This window comes from Carassius carassius, chromosome 20, assembly GCF_963082965.1.
Source record: "Carassius carassius chromosome 20, fCarCar2.1, whole genome shotgun sequence".
Lineage (NCBI taxonomy): Eukaryota > Metazoa > Chordata > Actinopteri > Cypriniformes > Cyprinidae > Carassius > Carassius carassius.
In genome coordinates, this window is record NC_081774.1 from 12,628,298 (window position 1) to 12,643,236 (window position 14,939).

Sequence of the window (14,939 nt, forward strand, 5' to 3'; positions counted from 1 at the left end):
AGGACCATAATCCATCCTTGTGTAAAGAGTTCAGTTACTTATCTGAATTCTGGGCTTATTCAGGGTATGACTTCCAATTAGAGGCAGGTCTAGGAATATGAGATCATGGGGCAAAGGTTTCTGGGCCAGGTCATTGGGGACCTGCTGCTAGAGACCCTTGCTTACTCTAGCCTGGTCTATTTTAAGTGAGGTGTGTTATAAGACTTGATACCAGTGATACCATGAGTACACTTTTAAGGGAGCAAAGAATTTGGAAAGGACCCAGTGGTATGACTTACAAAACAAAAACCTAAACACCATCAATTTTATTTTGATTAAATCCATAGACTTTCAGACTTACATGAAAAACAATTAACCTATTCTATTTAAGGATCTAGCATAGAAAGTATAAAATGCTAAACCCTGCAGTAAAGGCACAGAAAGAAAGACAAGATCGATAATGGGAAAAGGTGATTTTCTATGATAAATGGTCCTCTACCTCCTCCATTCCTGTAGCAGAGGTAAGGAAACCTCCAGACGTTTCCCAGGCCCACTGCGTAGCCAACACTGGTGAGGACAAACTCAATCTGGTTGCCCCAGTTTCCCCTTCTGGAGTTTTCATCTTTCTTTACTGGCTCTCCTGGAACCGCTCCATTCTGAAACAGACATGTATGAATGAAATGAAAGTGAAAATCACTCTCATGAGTCAGAAGTAAACAAATTTTGTTTACAATAAGCACCAACAAAACAGAATCGGAAAATAAAATGAATTAAGTAACAGGATATTTGATGCATAATATGCTCATCATCAAGATTCCAGGTTAATATGTGAAAGTATATTTTAGCAGCTGTGACTGATTGTGGTATTCTTTTTTTAAATCATCTTTTGGACCTCCCTAGGTTTGCTTAAAATGCTCCTTAAAACAGGAATTTTGCATTATATGGTCATCCAAGTCATTCAAAAATGCAAACATAAATTCTTACAAAACGGTTCCAGGTTAACTTTAGCATGAAACAATCCAACTGCATTGCCAAAACAAAACTGAAACAATAATGTGAATGCCATGGTGAAGTGATACTGCACATGCCTCCAACATATGGAGCTCCCATGGTGATGCAAGTTTGAGTTTGGGTTGTCATTTCAGAACTCAGTCCCACCACTTCCTATAGCTCTCTACCAATAAAAATGTGTTACAAGAAGACAACTACAAGAGAGCAAGAAGTTAGTCACATGTCAGAAAGTTTGTGTGAATTTTGTGGAAACTCCTAAACTGCATGCCAGCACTGTTGAGGGCTTATGAGAGTGTGCTGGAGTGCACTTGATGCAAACTGAAATCACCGTCATGTGCACAAGACAAACATTTGGTCTTGTCGGCCTGATTTAAAGTTTACTCTCTCCATCTGTTCTCATCAGATGCTCTTCATGTTGACCTCTAAGGCAAGCTCACAATCTGATCTAAGCACATGCTCTGTCTGCACAGTGAGCACGCTGTGGGAGATGAACATGCTTGCGGTCTTCCCTGCAGCTCTGGGATGAATCCAGGCTGCACTTGATGATTCTTGTGAGCAATTTTGCTTTACAAATGCTTAGTTGACAACTAACTATGTTTAGATGTTGTAATTATAAACTTTGTTTTCATCATTTTCATCAAGTATAATTGTCACTTAATTAATTCTAACAATTGTAACTTACCTTTCATCAAGTGTAATTTATGTGAGTTAATAATAGCATATGTAATAATAATTAAAAAGAATCAGAAACTCTTTACATGAAATACCGCTGCTGTGATATGCTGACTGACTAAATATAAAAAGATTATGAGCTGGCTGTATAACTGTGTTGTAATATTTTTATAGGCAGCAAGAGCGTCAGCTGTAATGGTACACCTGCATTTTTTATTTTAGGTATTTAAGGTTTGCTTCAGGTTACACAAGGCACTAAACACACACACACACACACACACACACACACACACCTATTTAGACTCAATGCTGCATCTGAGTCTGAGCTTCCTGGGACATTGCTTCCCACAGGATCACGCAGACACACCTGTATCAGCAAAATGAACAATAATCCAAAGTTTGCCTTTCAACCCAAATGAAATATTAATTTTGTTAAGCATTAAACAATGCGACATTTCTTGAACATGAACACAAAAACCTTAGTGAGAATAGACAACTACCACGTACTCTTGAACCTGCAAATGGTCTAACTGTACAAGTCCACTGAAGCAGAATGAGTGAAGCTGAGGAGGCATTTTCAATTAATTCTCTACAGGAGCTGAGTAACAGACTTGTGCAGGGGATTATGGGACTGACAGCAGAGCAGAACAAGAGTTAAGAAAAGCTCAACTTAATGCAAATTGGTTATGCAGCAATTAAACACTGTGAGGTTAAGGCAGTGACTTCTGTCATAAACAATTGAAAGTATCATGTAATTTCTGAGGCATTATAGCAAATTAATGCAATCTTCACTGCAAATTAATCAGGTTTCTGACTATGTAATGAAACCAATACTGGTATGCTAGTGTATATTTAAAGAAAGTATTGAAGGGATTTCTTCTGCATCAGTAGACAGACACATAGGTTAAGTCTGCTTTTTGACCTGAGACTGGGTGAAGTTCAGCAGCTGGGCACCTGTGCACCAAAACACCTGGGATCCTTGAGGTCAGAACACCTGGAAGATGAACCGACTTTTGAAGATGTAAAATGCCAAGTTCTTAAAATGAAACTCTAGATGTCAGAGGCTGATGGGTTCTTAACTGATGATATTCACAGTGTTAAATGACTTGGCACAAGCTGATTGGTTCATATTGTATACACAGCATATGAGCTTACTGATTTACATCTCCACCTTCCCCAGCTCCACCTGTATCGATCTGCTTCGGGTTATTTTATATGCTATTTGTAAGGGGTGCACCGAAATTTCGGTCGCCGAAAATTTCGGCCGAAAATGACATTATTGGTTTCGTGCCGAAATAAAAAATCCAGCCGAAAATGTCAACCGAAAATGAATGTCAACCGTGCCCCTCCCATCAGTGCGCTAGCGCTTGGGTTTCACTCACGGTCAAGCTGTTATTAGGGCTGGGATAAACGATTATTTTTTAAACGATTAATCTAGCGATTATTTTTTCGATGCATCGATTAATCTAACGATTAATTTTCAGACCGATTTGATTTCGATTATCTCCCCATTAATTGACTACTAACAATTTATACATGTTGATTTACATATCTGAATGAAAAAAACATCAATTCCTTAACATTGCAATATATGTTTATTGCTCTTAAAATTACAAAATAAAAGACTGACTAAGAATGCATTACTTTGCACTTGTATAGAGATAGCATTCAATAAAACCTTGAAGCCTTGAAAACACATAGCTTACTGAAACAAGCTTACTGAACACATAGGGCCTAGCTTACTGAAAAAAGAAGTTCTTTCAGATGAAAATAACAACAACTTGATGTCTAGCGTTCAATAAAAAAGGTCACCCAAAATACTTGTTTAGAGCAATTGAAAGAATACAGTATGTAAATGTAAACTTGAGGGCTTTAAGCTAATACAGAAAGTGCTTTTCCAAAAAATAAAAATTAACAGTGGGAGCCAGCAGCCTGTCATGGAGAAAAAAAAATCTCAGAATGCTCCACGTGAAACTTTGTCGTTCCGCCCTTTTTCTATCGTGTCTAATGATTTTGGTTAATATGCACGAGGGAGGGAGGGAGGGAGGGTGGTTAATATGCACGAGGGAGGGAGGGAGGGAGGGAGAGAGAGAGAGAGAGAGAGAGCAAGACAGCGCTCGTGTAGTTTGAAGACTGTGAGTGCGCGCGCAGCCGGGGCTCTCTCTCGTACGCGCCCTGTCACTCACCGATCAAATGAGGCTTTGACAGCCGCCAAAAAAAAAACAATTCAGAAAAACCCCTGGATTGGTTATATAACGTTGGACAGAATGTTGATCCGGCCATCGCGTATATTCAGCGCACATAAGGTAAACGTTTTGCAAACGTTTTTTAGAGAAATAAAAACAGGTCGATGAATCGATGCGCATATTTTGCGACCTCGACGCGTCGTCCCAGCCCTAGCTGTTATCACTCGTCACCCACCCCTCCCCTCCGAGCTCAAGCAGGTTTCACTCACGGTCGAGCTGTTTGCACGCGTCTGCAAAGATTAAGCATGTCAGCGGTATGTAAGTATTTTAAAGTTTCAGATGAGGACAACAAACTTGCAATATGTAACGTTTGTTCTGCAAAAGTCTCAAGAGGGGGTACGGTGCCAAAGAACTTTTCGACAACAGGTTTGATACACCACCTGAAAACAAAAAGCTGAGCAGTTTTTGTTCTTAAAGAGAAACCTGACACGTTTCCTTAAATAAACAGCAGTCAAATTTTCTGTTTATATAGTTAAATTAAAATTTGTGTAGCACTGCACAACTGTGTTTCCCAAGGCTATATAGGCTTAAATGTTGTTTACAGTTTTAATTTGGATTAAGTTCTATTGCTGTTTTTGCACTGTTGTTTTGCATTGTTTTGCACAGAAATTTAAAATGCAAGTAAATAATTGTTTACATGCAGCAACAGAATAGAGGCCCACTGCCATTCTGTGATTTTTGTGTGCAGTTATTCAGATAATTGTGGATTGTTTTTCCCCCACAAATGTTAAACTATTTTATTCAATGGAAGAAAACTTGAAGAATAATATTTATTTATTGTTAAAAAATATTTTAGGTTTTGTTATGTAACTGTAAGTGTTAATAAAAGTTTGATGATTATTCTATTGGTTTGTGATTTTTCAGATCCATTAAAAATTAAGCAATACGTTTTTAAAAGAAGCCATTTTCGGCTTCAGTTTCGGTTTTCGGCCAAGTGCATCCTAAATTTTCGGTTTCGGCCCAGAATTTTCATTTCGGTGCATCACTACTATTTGTGCAGCAGCAGTATGTCTTAAATACTCATAGCACAGCATCGCCATATGCATTGTCAGTAGCAAGTTCCTGTACTTGCTTGCAGCAGCAGCAGCAGCAAAAATCTACAACTACATTAATAACCAACTTCAGCAGTAGCATAGCAGATCCATTCCGCCAAGACCAAATACATTACCACTGTCATATACATTACCACGCTAAAATCTTCAAAGAGTTGTCATGATAGAAATATCATTCAATGAAATGCTATTCAATTCTTCTCTATATCTATCTACCAACAGTATTCAAGTTCATCATAACTATACTGCAGCTCTATAAATGAGACATGTCCCTTCTGCACTCACACATGAGGTTATATTGGGTTTACCTTCCGGTAAATCAATGAATTGTTTAGTTTATTTTAGTTTAAGTCTTTATCCACTGCACTCTGTGATCCCGGTCCCTGTGCTCTGGAATGCCCAGGTGTTTCAGCCGTTGCCGTTTGCTCCAAGGATCTGTCTTACTGAGCACAGAGTGTGAGAGAGAAGATCGTCCAGCTGGGCCCATCTGCCCTTTTACGTAAGACCAAGACACACTCATAAACACAAGGTCTCAGGGGGACCTGAGTCAAATGAGTGGTTCAGCTATTTGACTTTCTAGAAAATAAACTGAAAAAAAAAACATATAAGGAAAAAAGGATTAGAAAAAGAAAATGGAAAAAAGGAAAATAAAAAAAATTCAAACGAGGGGTTCAAATTGTAAAATAATAATAATAATAATAATAATAACAATAATAATAATAATAAAATAAAGAAAAAGTTAAAGAAAAGAAAGAAAAGAAAAAAGCGAAGACTTCCTTAAAACTGCTTTGACTAAACAACGGCATCGTGATAACTAATAGAAATAGTACTAATCTTGATCTCTTTAAGTTGTATTTTTAATAAAAAGTTAATTGTTCCACAATGTCCTGCCCCACAACCTCAAACAGTAAGAAGAATCTACCCCAGGAAGCCTGTGACTGACAGCAGCACAACTCTCTCTGAGTAAATCATTGCAGGTATGTGACCCTGTCAGGAAAAGAAGCGATGTGAGAACTGACCTGTGACTTCTCAACTTAACACCCAAGAATGCCTGAAGATGTTCATACAGAATGTGGTGTGATATAACGCCCAGTTCAACACATCCTCAATATGGTGTTTTTGGATATAAGTGTTTGGCGCATTAGCTATATGTGTTTACATTCTGAATCTTTTTGAACTCTCTGAAGTCTTAAACAAACACCCAACAAAAGCAAAAGTGACAGTATTTTAAATTAATTCTTACAACCATCACAGATTGTCATCTGCTCCAATGAACTACTTTCAGAACAACAACAAACAAAAATAATAATATTTGATTATATAAATTAATTATTAATGCTTCCCTAAGAGAAATATAAATGTTTCTTACAGAAATATAAATATTACTAAGAGAAAACATTGTGATTAAATTTAAAACATCAACAACAACAAAAAACTATTTTATGTAACATACCAATCAAAAGTCGCATATTATGTAACATACAAGTTGAAAGACATAATATTTAGTTATTAACAGTTAGTATTAAACAATTATTGATGCATCCCTAAGAGAACTATAAATATTTATACGGTAAATAAAGAAACAAAAATTCTCCTGGGGGAGCTAATACATTTTTTTCTTTATTTTGACCCACTACAGACTGTTATGAGCTCTGGTTGTGAATGTCAAATTTGCATCACTGAATAAACCCACAAGCAAACTTATCAGAGGACCTTTCACACATCAACTCACCTGATTTCTATGATTAATTAACCTTGGCACTACAGAATCAATTTTTTTTAAAGTTTTTAAAGATAAGAACTGACAAGGGTGATGCCATGGTTATAGATTGAACGTTAAACCCACACTCATTTGAAATATGTGTGCTCCCAAAAAAGAATCTACAAGAAATACTGTGATGAATCAATGACTTCCTGTTCTCTTAAGTTAAGGAGTCAAAGGTGTGGCCAATGGAGTAACATCCGTAAAAATAGCACAGATTCCAAAACCCGCTTCGGGCAGTGAAACTTCACAAGGCTGCACAGGTCCAGACATAAAAAGAGATTAGAGACCTACTGCTGGACAGTTTACCGGAAAGCAAGAAAAAAAATGACCAATGCAATTTGAGAATGTGAAAAAAAGCAAGGAAGCCAAAGGAAATGCGCTCTCAGCACTTCTGAAATAGTTTAACACCCAGGTCTACTGGGTTCACTGTTCATCAGAGCTGACCTTTCCCCTTTCTAGTGCCCCCTATACCGACCCCCAGTTCACATTTCAAAGGCAACATCCTCAATCTTTCTCTGCTGATGAAGGCTTCATTCTCCTTAGAAAAAGAAGGGACATACAACAGGCCCATTCAAAGACTCCAGTAAGACTTTCACCTCAGGTTTATTTATCAAGGTCAGAGGTAAGACCACGAGGGTTGTGACTGCTACCAAAAAGCCTCTTACAGAGCATCTTTTCATTTTACATTCTACAAGTCAACTACAAGGTATTTGTATGATAACTTTCTGAAAAGCAGACCATTGCACTGAAATGTTAATTTCTATATCAGCAGATGCAATGCTTTTGGGGCGGGACAACCTGTTTGTGTCCCAAAGGTTGATGGGGATGGGCAGAAGGAGTGGTAGAAAGCAAAAACCTTTACTTAACTTTTTTAGTTATGGTCCCCTAAAAAACGCTCAACGAGTAAACAAGGGCGGGTTCATTCTCTTCAAATGGAATGAAATTAACCAGCGTGGACAGTCCTTAAAGAAGCCATTATCCAGTCTCTGTGAAGTGAAAGTAATTCTGCTAAAGATGCAAAGCTTCCGCTTCTCACCCATGGAGCAGTAGGTCATATTCCTGCTCTCTCATTGGCTTAGACCTTGAAAAAACTCTTCTCATGCTTGATCGATCATCAGCAATGTTGACTTGTCAGGCAAAGCACCCCAAAATCTGAACGAGGGGCACAAAAGTAGGGAAGTGAAGGTGGCCTAAGTGTCAGGTCATTAGGAGTTCACTTCACTCAATCCACACACACACTTTCACATACACGTCCGTACATGAGGATATGTTTATAATTCTGGCATAAAGCAACATGCAAGAACTCCGTTTCCACAAGTGTATGCAAGTAATTATTACTATGGCCAGGTGATCTGGTTATTAGGAATTACGGAAACATTATTGTCAGAATATCAGTAACGTTTCAGTTACAGAGTTACAAAATGTTACATTATATATACACAATTAATAGGTACCACACAAGTGAATTAGCAGTTTTGTGCTAGTTTTTTTTTTATTTGGCTTCTATTTAAAGATACTAAAGTCTGCCTTCAACCCATAAAGCTAGTTGCCAACTGTTAAACACCAGGCAGGATCCATAACAGCTCTGGTAGGCAATTTATAGGAGTCATTCTGAAGATGGCTCTTCATGGTCATATAAACAAGAAACTAGCTATTATTCATGACCATTTTGTTCTATTATAAAGATGCCTAATTCTTAACAAAGTTATTGTCTGAACACCTGAATGAAGTCAAACACTTTCTAGAATCCAGATCAAAACATGATTAACCATCATGAAATGTTAATTAGGACGTATATCTGTCATTCATTCATTATGTCATGTTTCTACGCAGTTTAAGACATGTCTAACAGCATTCCAAGAATGACCAAAGTTATAAAAAAAAAACTTTAAAAAAAAACTGCGGTACTTTCTTACACCTTAGTGAACACTCAAAACTAATTCTACCAAAGACTTAAAAATAAGACCTAAAGACAATTAATAATCCCTCTAGTTCCCTAAAAAAAACAAAAACAAAAAAAACATTCTGAAATATTTTTTGAGAAGTTCCCTCACAAAGACTGAGTTCTTACCCATATATTGATAACTCAGGCCTCAACATTCCACATACATTTCTATCCTCACTGTTATTCCTCACTTCCTTTGGTCTTACCTTTGTGCTGTCCATTGTAAAACCCAGCAAGTAGCGCCTACTCATACAGGAACCTACAGCATTCAGGCAAGCATCAGCGTGTAAGCAGGGTCAGAGCAGAATGACACGGCTCCATGTGGAACCTATTCTACCCTTGAGCCATGGGTGGGGAGAGGGGAGGAGCCTGGAGGTGTGGCTTTTGGGAGTTTCACTTGGTCACAATATTCAAATTGGTTGCTTTTACTTTTACACTCCCCCAACTATAACACTATCGGCTGTTACCTCATTTTACATTATGTATTTTACATTGTTATGTATTATATAACAGTAAAGACATTACAAAAGATTCAAAACATACATAGAAAACCAGAAAACCAGGTCTAGATGCTGACATGCCTCACATAAACAAATCATTCAATAAATGCTCAATGAGAACGATAAGGGAACATGTGAGCTGTTCACTTGCTCTTCACACATTTACATCTCAGCATTTCTGTTTCTAGATTCTGCACAAATGTATTGTTCTAAAGAATTACACATAGAGACATAAACAGTATCCACTGGGCTGATTCTCATTATTGCTGAGCTATTTGCATTTGTAAACAGAAAAAAAATGAATTTGTTATGGAGGGACTGAACTTGGGGAACGACCCATTTTAAATCACAACATGCTCAAGAGGACCAATTAGAGCACTTTTAAAGGCCCACTGAAGGCATTCAGGGTTGCATAAGTCAGCCCAAATTTGGCTGGCATCAAACATAGAGATGTAATGTCATGCAACTTCAGCTTCTAGACTGAAAAACATCTTCAGAGTCCATTAGCATCAGATGAATCAGACGGAAACATAAGTTCTGATCTCTTTAAAACAGTTTTTTGTTTGTCGTGTATAATGCATGGCATTGTGTTGACTGGCCTGGAGGAACAACATTTAAATCAACTCTGTTCCTGGCTGGAATGACAACAAAATACTTGTTAATACATTTACATGTTCGCAATGTTTAAAACAAATATTTTAAATATAATATTTGATCTGAACTTGCTATTGGCTATTCATCACTTATGTAATCTTTGTGGATTCTGTCAGAACGTCAAACAGAAGCATGTTGGTTCACGCAGCTTCTGTTTAGACTGTGTTTTTTCAGGGATTATGAATGTATGCAGAGATTATGTTCTGCTGATTTAAATCAACCATCTTAAACACACAACCTGCTCAGATCGATGTAAACAAGAAGGTTATATCACCTCTCTTCTTGGTATTCTTGTGCAGAAATAAAGTTCCTATGTCCATACCCTTTACCTGCGTTACATAATCATGACTAAGTTTATGGATAAACTACCGATCAAAAATTTGAGGTTGGTAAGATTTTTTGTTTGTGGAACATTTTTTAAATGTATGTTTAGTGTTTAGTGCTCGCCAAGGTTGCATTTATTTGATCAAAAATACAATAAATTTTTTCTTGTCTTTAACATCACCTGATCAATTGAATGCATCCTTGCTGAATAAAAGTATTAATTTCTGTCAAAATATTACATATTATCATGCAATAAAACAGCTATAAATAATGTCTTTTTACTTACAAATCTTGGCTCAATTTACTTTCACTATTAATGCCTTGCTATAACCAAACTTTTTTCATTTCTTTAAAAAGATTCTACAATTCATTTCTTTTGTTATTGACACTATGCCAGAAATGCTATAAAATGAGCTTGATTTCTATTAATTTCCATTCAATAAAATATATTACATATTCCTTTAAATATGACTTAAACATTAGCTTTATTACAAAATCCTTTCTATATAAAAATAGGTTATCTGTCATTTAGAAAACTGTTTAAACCACCACAGAATCAAACAAAGACCTACATGTAAAACAAAACCAGATCTATCACAACTGCATGCGATGCTTTGAGGGGGTGAGTAAAATGTGTGGAAAGAGATTTGAGGCTGTTCTCCTGACAGCTCTGAATGGAAGCCCTGACTTTTTCATCTCTCCCGCATCCTGATGCTTCGGTTTGTCATGGCATGTGCATGGCTTGGAGTTTGCTGAAGCCCTGACTGAGCGACTGCTTTACTGTTCCTCAGGAGCCCTCTGGCAAATTATCCCAACTGCATGTGAGACACAAAAACTTTCCCCAGTCTGTGAGAATCAGCAAAGCCCAAAGTACAACATTTAGCTTTTCAAAGAGGCAGTGCTTTAAATGACATATTGTGCAAAAAGTAGTATTTATAGAGAGCATCTTTGCCCTTTGGTCAGGAAATAAGTAAGTTCACTGCTGTGACAGCTGCAGAGGGGGCAGTAAGGTCAGCCAAAACACACTCGTTCAAAAGACAAGTGTGTTTACACATAATGACTCTTAGTAATAGACTACAAAAATAAGAGCAATTGTTTGTCAATTTCAATGCTAATACTACAAGGCTAGTCAAACTTATAGCATTGTGCTCCAAGAGCCCTTAACACTGAAAAGAATGTAATTGAGAAATCTAATCTAGACATAATATGTTTAACATGTTTCTTGTTAACTTGAAATGGCATCATAAATAATGTTTGATTTTTTATTTGTTTATAATTTTTTTAAACCAATTAAGTGCAAACACCAACAAACAGCTGAATTTGGTCAACTCTATCAAAATTATGAATAGCCTACGTTCAGAAAAATCATGAATCCGGTGGTATCTATCAGGAGGATAAGCTACCAAAGCTACACTGAAGTTTTTGAAGGTTTTGTTTGAGCATTGTAGGGAATCAGCATTTTGACTGAAATGAACCAATGAAATCAGCTGTGGGGCGGGGTTTGTGCTGGTTTGGGGAAAAACGTCAATCAAATAATGTTTAGACATTATGTATCATAAAACCGTCTGATAAACATGGCCACTACATACTTAAAATGAACCATGTGTTCCTCAAAATATGAAAACAGCCAGGTTATTATTTAAAAACTTAAACTAACTAACTAAAACTAAAACTAACTATTTTCTAAATGCATGTTATAGATCTTATTGTGAATGATTAATCAGTGCATATTTTTTTTTTTTTTTTAATATATTTATATATATTTATATTTTTATATTTTTTTTGTAATGTTTAATCAAAATGTCACAACTAGACAAAGGATTTTTCTATGGTTATTTATGCAAGGATTTTTAGTCTGCTTAAATGCCACCCTTGCGAGCTTTCTTTTATCTGCCTTCATTTTTAAAAGCAACGCCTACAATAAATTCTACAGAATTGTTTGACTATAGAAAGATCTGTCGCAACTTCAGTTTCATCATGACTTGAATCATTATTAAGGAAACTTGTGGAAAATAAAAGAAACAAATGTTTACGAGAGGTAAAGGCAGTCAAAAAGGACAGGGAGTTTAAAAGTGATTAAGCCTGAGGAATGTCCCCATGACTGAGTGAGGGTCACTACTGCTGGCTGCTATAACAGCTGTTCAGACTGACAACCTTCACCTAGAAAGTCCTGGAAGTCACACGGACAAAATGACAAGTCACAAGTCTTAGTAAAAATATCAAACATGCTACTGGTGAATTTAGTGCAAAGTTTTGAAAAGACAGCCACAAAGAGAATTCACATAAAATCAGCACATGAAGGGTAGAGAGAAATGAAGAAAGACTGACAGAAAGAAAGAAAGAGAAAAAGAGAGCATCTGGAAGCCCAGGAGCACAGTGAGTGTGAGACAGGAGAGACCACTGCCTCCGAGCGCACATATGCTTCTGAACTGCTTTCCCCCTCTCTCTTCTTTCTCTCTCCTATACAGCAGGCATCAAAAGTCTGAGAGAATACACTGAAAATCTGAGATTTTAAACAAAAAAATAAACAAGCTTTAAATAAAATAAATTAAGAAAAAAAAATATATAAAAAGATTCTACACAAGATTCTAAGACAGTAATTTAACTAAGCAAATTTGTGACATTGCATGTGAACTTTGTACAAAGGTCAGATGTTCTTCCATTTAAATCGTCAAATCAAGCTGAGCAGCTTGATCAGCACGGAGTTCACACAGTTGGAGTGCATGTTAAAGCTATAGGAAATACTGAATACTTAGAAATTATGCAATTGATGTTGCTTTTACAAATAAACTTCATATACACCGCTATGCTGATGATGTTTGCAATAAAAATATTTGTATTCAATTAGAAAAATGCAAAGCAGAACATTTTCACTGTGGTCTGATTGTTGGACCCCACTGAACATCAAAACTATGTCTCAAACTATAAAAAAATAAATAAATAAAGACTGTTGGTGATATACTTCATACGATCCATGAAGTTGGTTGACATTATGCTAGGTGATATACTTTACGTGATAAATATCATTGACAGTACAGGCTCACACAAGCTTGCATACCTGTGCACGACACACCTCACACGTCAAGCAGTTTTATAGCTACACTGTTAAAGTGACTGATAATTTATTGCTACACTCACTTGCTCTTTCCAAGCATTATTTTGTGCTCTTTGGGTCATAATGTGATACCAGTCAATAGACATCTCTTTAACAGTAACATAAATGATCAAGTGCTGCAATCAAAACATTTTCTAAACACCGTTTTTTTTAAACGCTGAATATCGTACTTTAGATTAATGTGAAGACATTTTGACCCAGTAAGATGTGACTACAATTAAATGACTGGCTCATATTATCTCAATTATTAGTCAAGCATGCTCTACTCCAACAGATAGCATTAGACAATACTACAGCATCCAAGTCATTTGTAATAAGATTTATGATTTATTGGATGTATTATCAATTAGGTCTTAGTGCCGTATACAGAGATCCTATATCTGTGAATCCTCTTTAACAAAGTGAACAAATAATTTCTTTAATACAGTTATATTTGTGTAATGCAAACATTTCTGTTTAGTTAGTCCTGACAGCAACTGAGTGATTAAAAAATGCTACTCCCCTTCAAACATATGCATGAACGCAAATTAAGTGCTATCATATAGATTAAAAAAAAAAATTGTTCTTAAACATAAAAAGTACTATTAAAAAAAGAAATCTAATACAAATAATCTTATATAAATAAATACAGTAGTCAATGTGAAGCATTACTAAGTCTAGATTTGGTCATTTTGATTCTGTAAATTTATTCAAATTATTAAAATAGATATTTTTTTTTACAACTTTTACTGTATTTTGTAACATTTTTAACATTTGTAGTCAATAAATTTATTGTGTATATTACAGGTAAATAAACTTCAGTTTGCACATTGTTCACTGTGTAAATTAAAAGTTAAAAAGGATGCAAAATCATTCTAAGTTATGCATATTTTTAGGCTTAAATAGAGAAATGATGTTTCCCCACCGTATACACACATGACTGAATACACATGAGGGGTTTGGAGGCTGGAGGCTGAGGCTCTGGCAGATGTGCCTGCTCCTCTGTGTGTGTGATAAATCAGTGAGCTCTACAGCTGGACACCTGAGTCTGTGATGCCTCTTAGGGTTCTAGCACTGCAAGAAATTTTCAAATAGATCAAATAGATTCCCTTAATCACAGTCAAAAAAAAGTGTGTGCGTATAAATTTATGTTATTACTATTTTGCCGTTTGCATAAATTGCTCAAGTGAAATGTGTTACAGATGATAAGGATGACCTCAAAGTGAAAAAAATCACCTCTAAAAGTGACCACAGTTTTTATCTGATCATTTTCCTTTTCTCTGATACTTTTATTAACAATTAAACAGGCTGTTTCTATTGCACCTCTAAGCATTCTATATGTAAATGACTAGTGACTTTAACAGGAACCGATGTGTTAATGCTCATGGTTATGATGTCACAACCATGATCCATAATACATATGTAATTATTCAAAAGTAAAACTACATGCTATTTCTGTTCAAAAAAGACTAAAGAGGAATGTGATCAACAAGGTCAGATGACCACTGCTCGTGTGGTCTCACCTTCAATGTCAAGGACTGCCAGCTATTGATGACTGTCTAACCTATAAAGATAAGACTAGACCAAAAAAAAAAAAAAAAATGAAATGAAATGAATATGAGGGCAAAGTTTAGGACTTGGGTTATTGATAGTTAAGGGTTAAGGGTTGCAAAAAAAAAGCCCCTCTCAACATTACA

The 14,939-nt window shown here is 36.1% G+C and overlaps 1 protein-coding gene across 5 annotated transcripts in view; it reads right to left on the reverse strand.

The window, feature by feature from the left end:
- Positions 1 to 14,939, reverse strand: part of slc6a9 (solute carrier family 6 member 9) — a 51,246-nt gene that overhangs the window by 8,182 nt on the left and 28,125 nt on the right. For 4 of the 5 annotated variants that reach the window (XM_059501656.1, XM_059501657.1, XM_059501655.1 and 1 more), the window contains one exon: positions 479 to 635. In XM_059501656.1, coding sequence (XP_059357639.1) covers positions 479 to 635 — 157 coding nt within the window. Of the gene's footprint in view, positions 1 to 478; positions 636 to 8,876; positions 8,998 to 14,939 lie in introns of those variants that run through there. The other variant, XM_059501653.1, reaches the window with a different exon arrangement.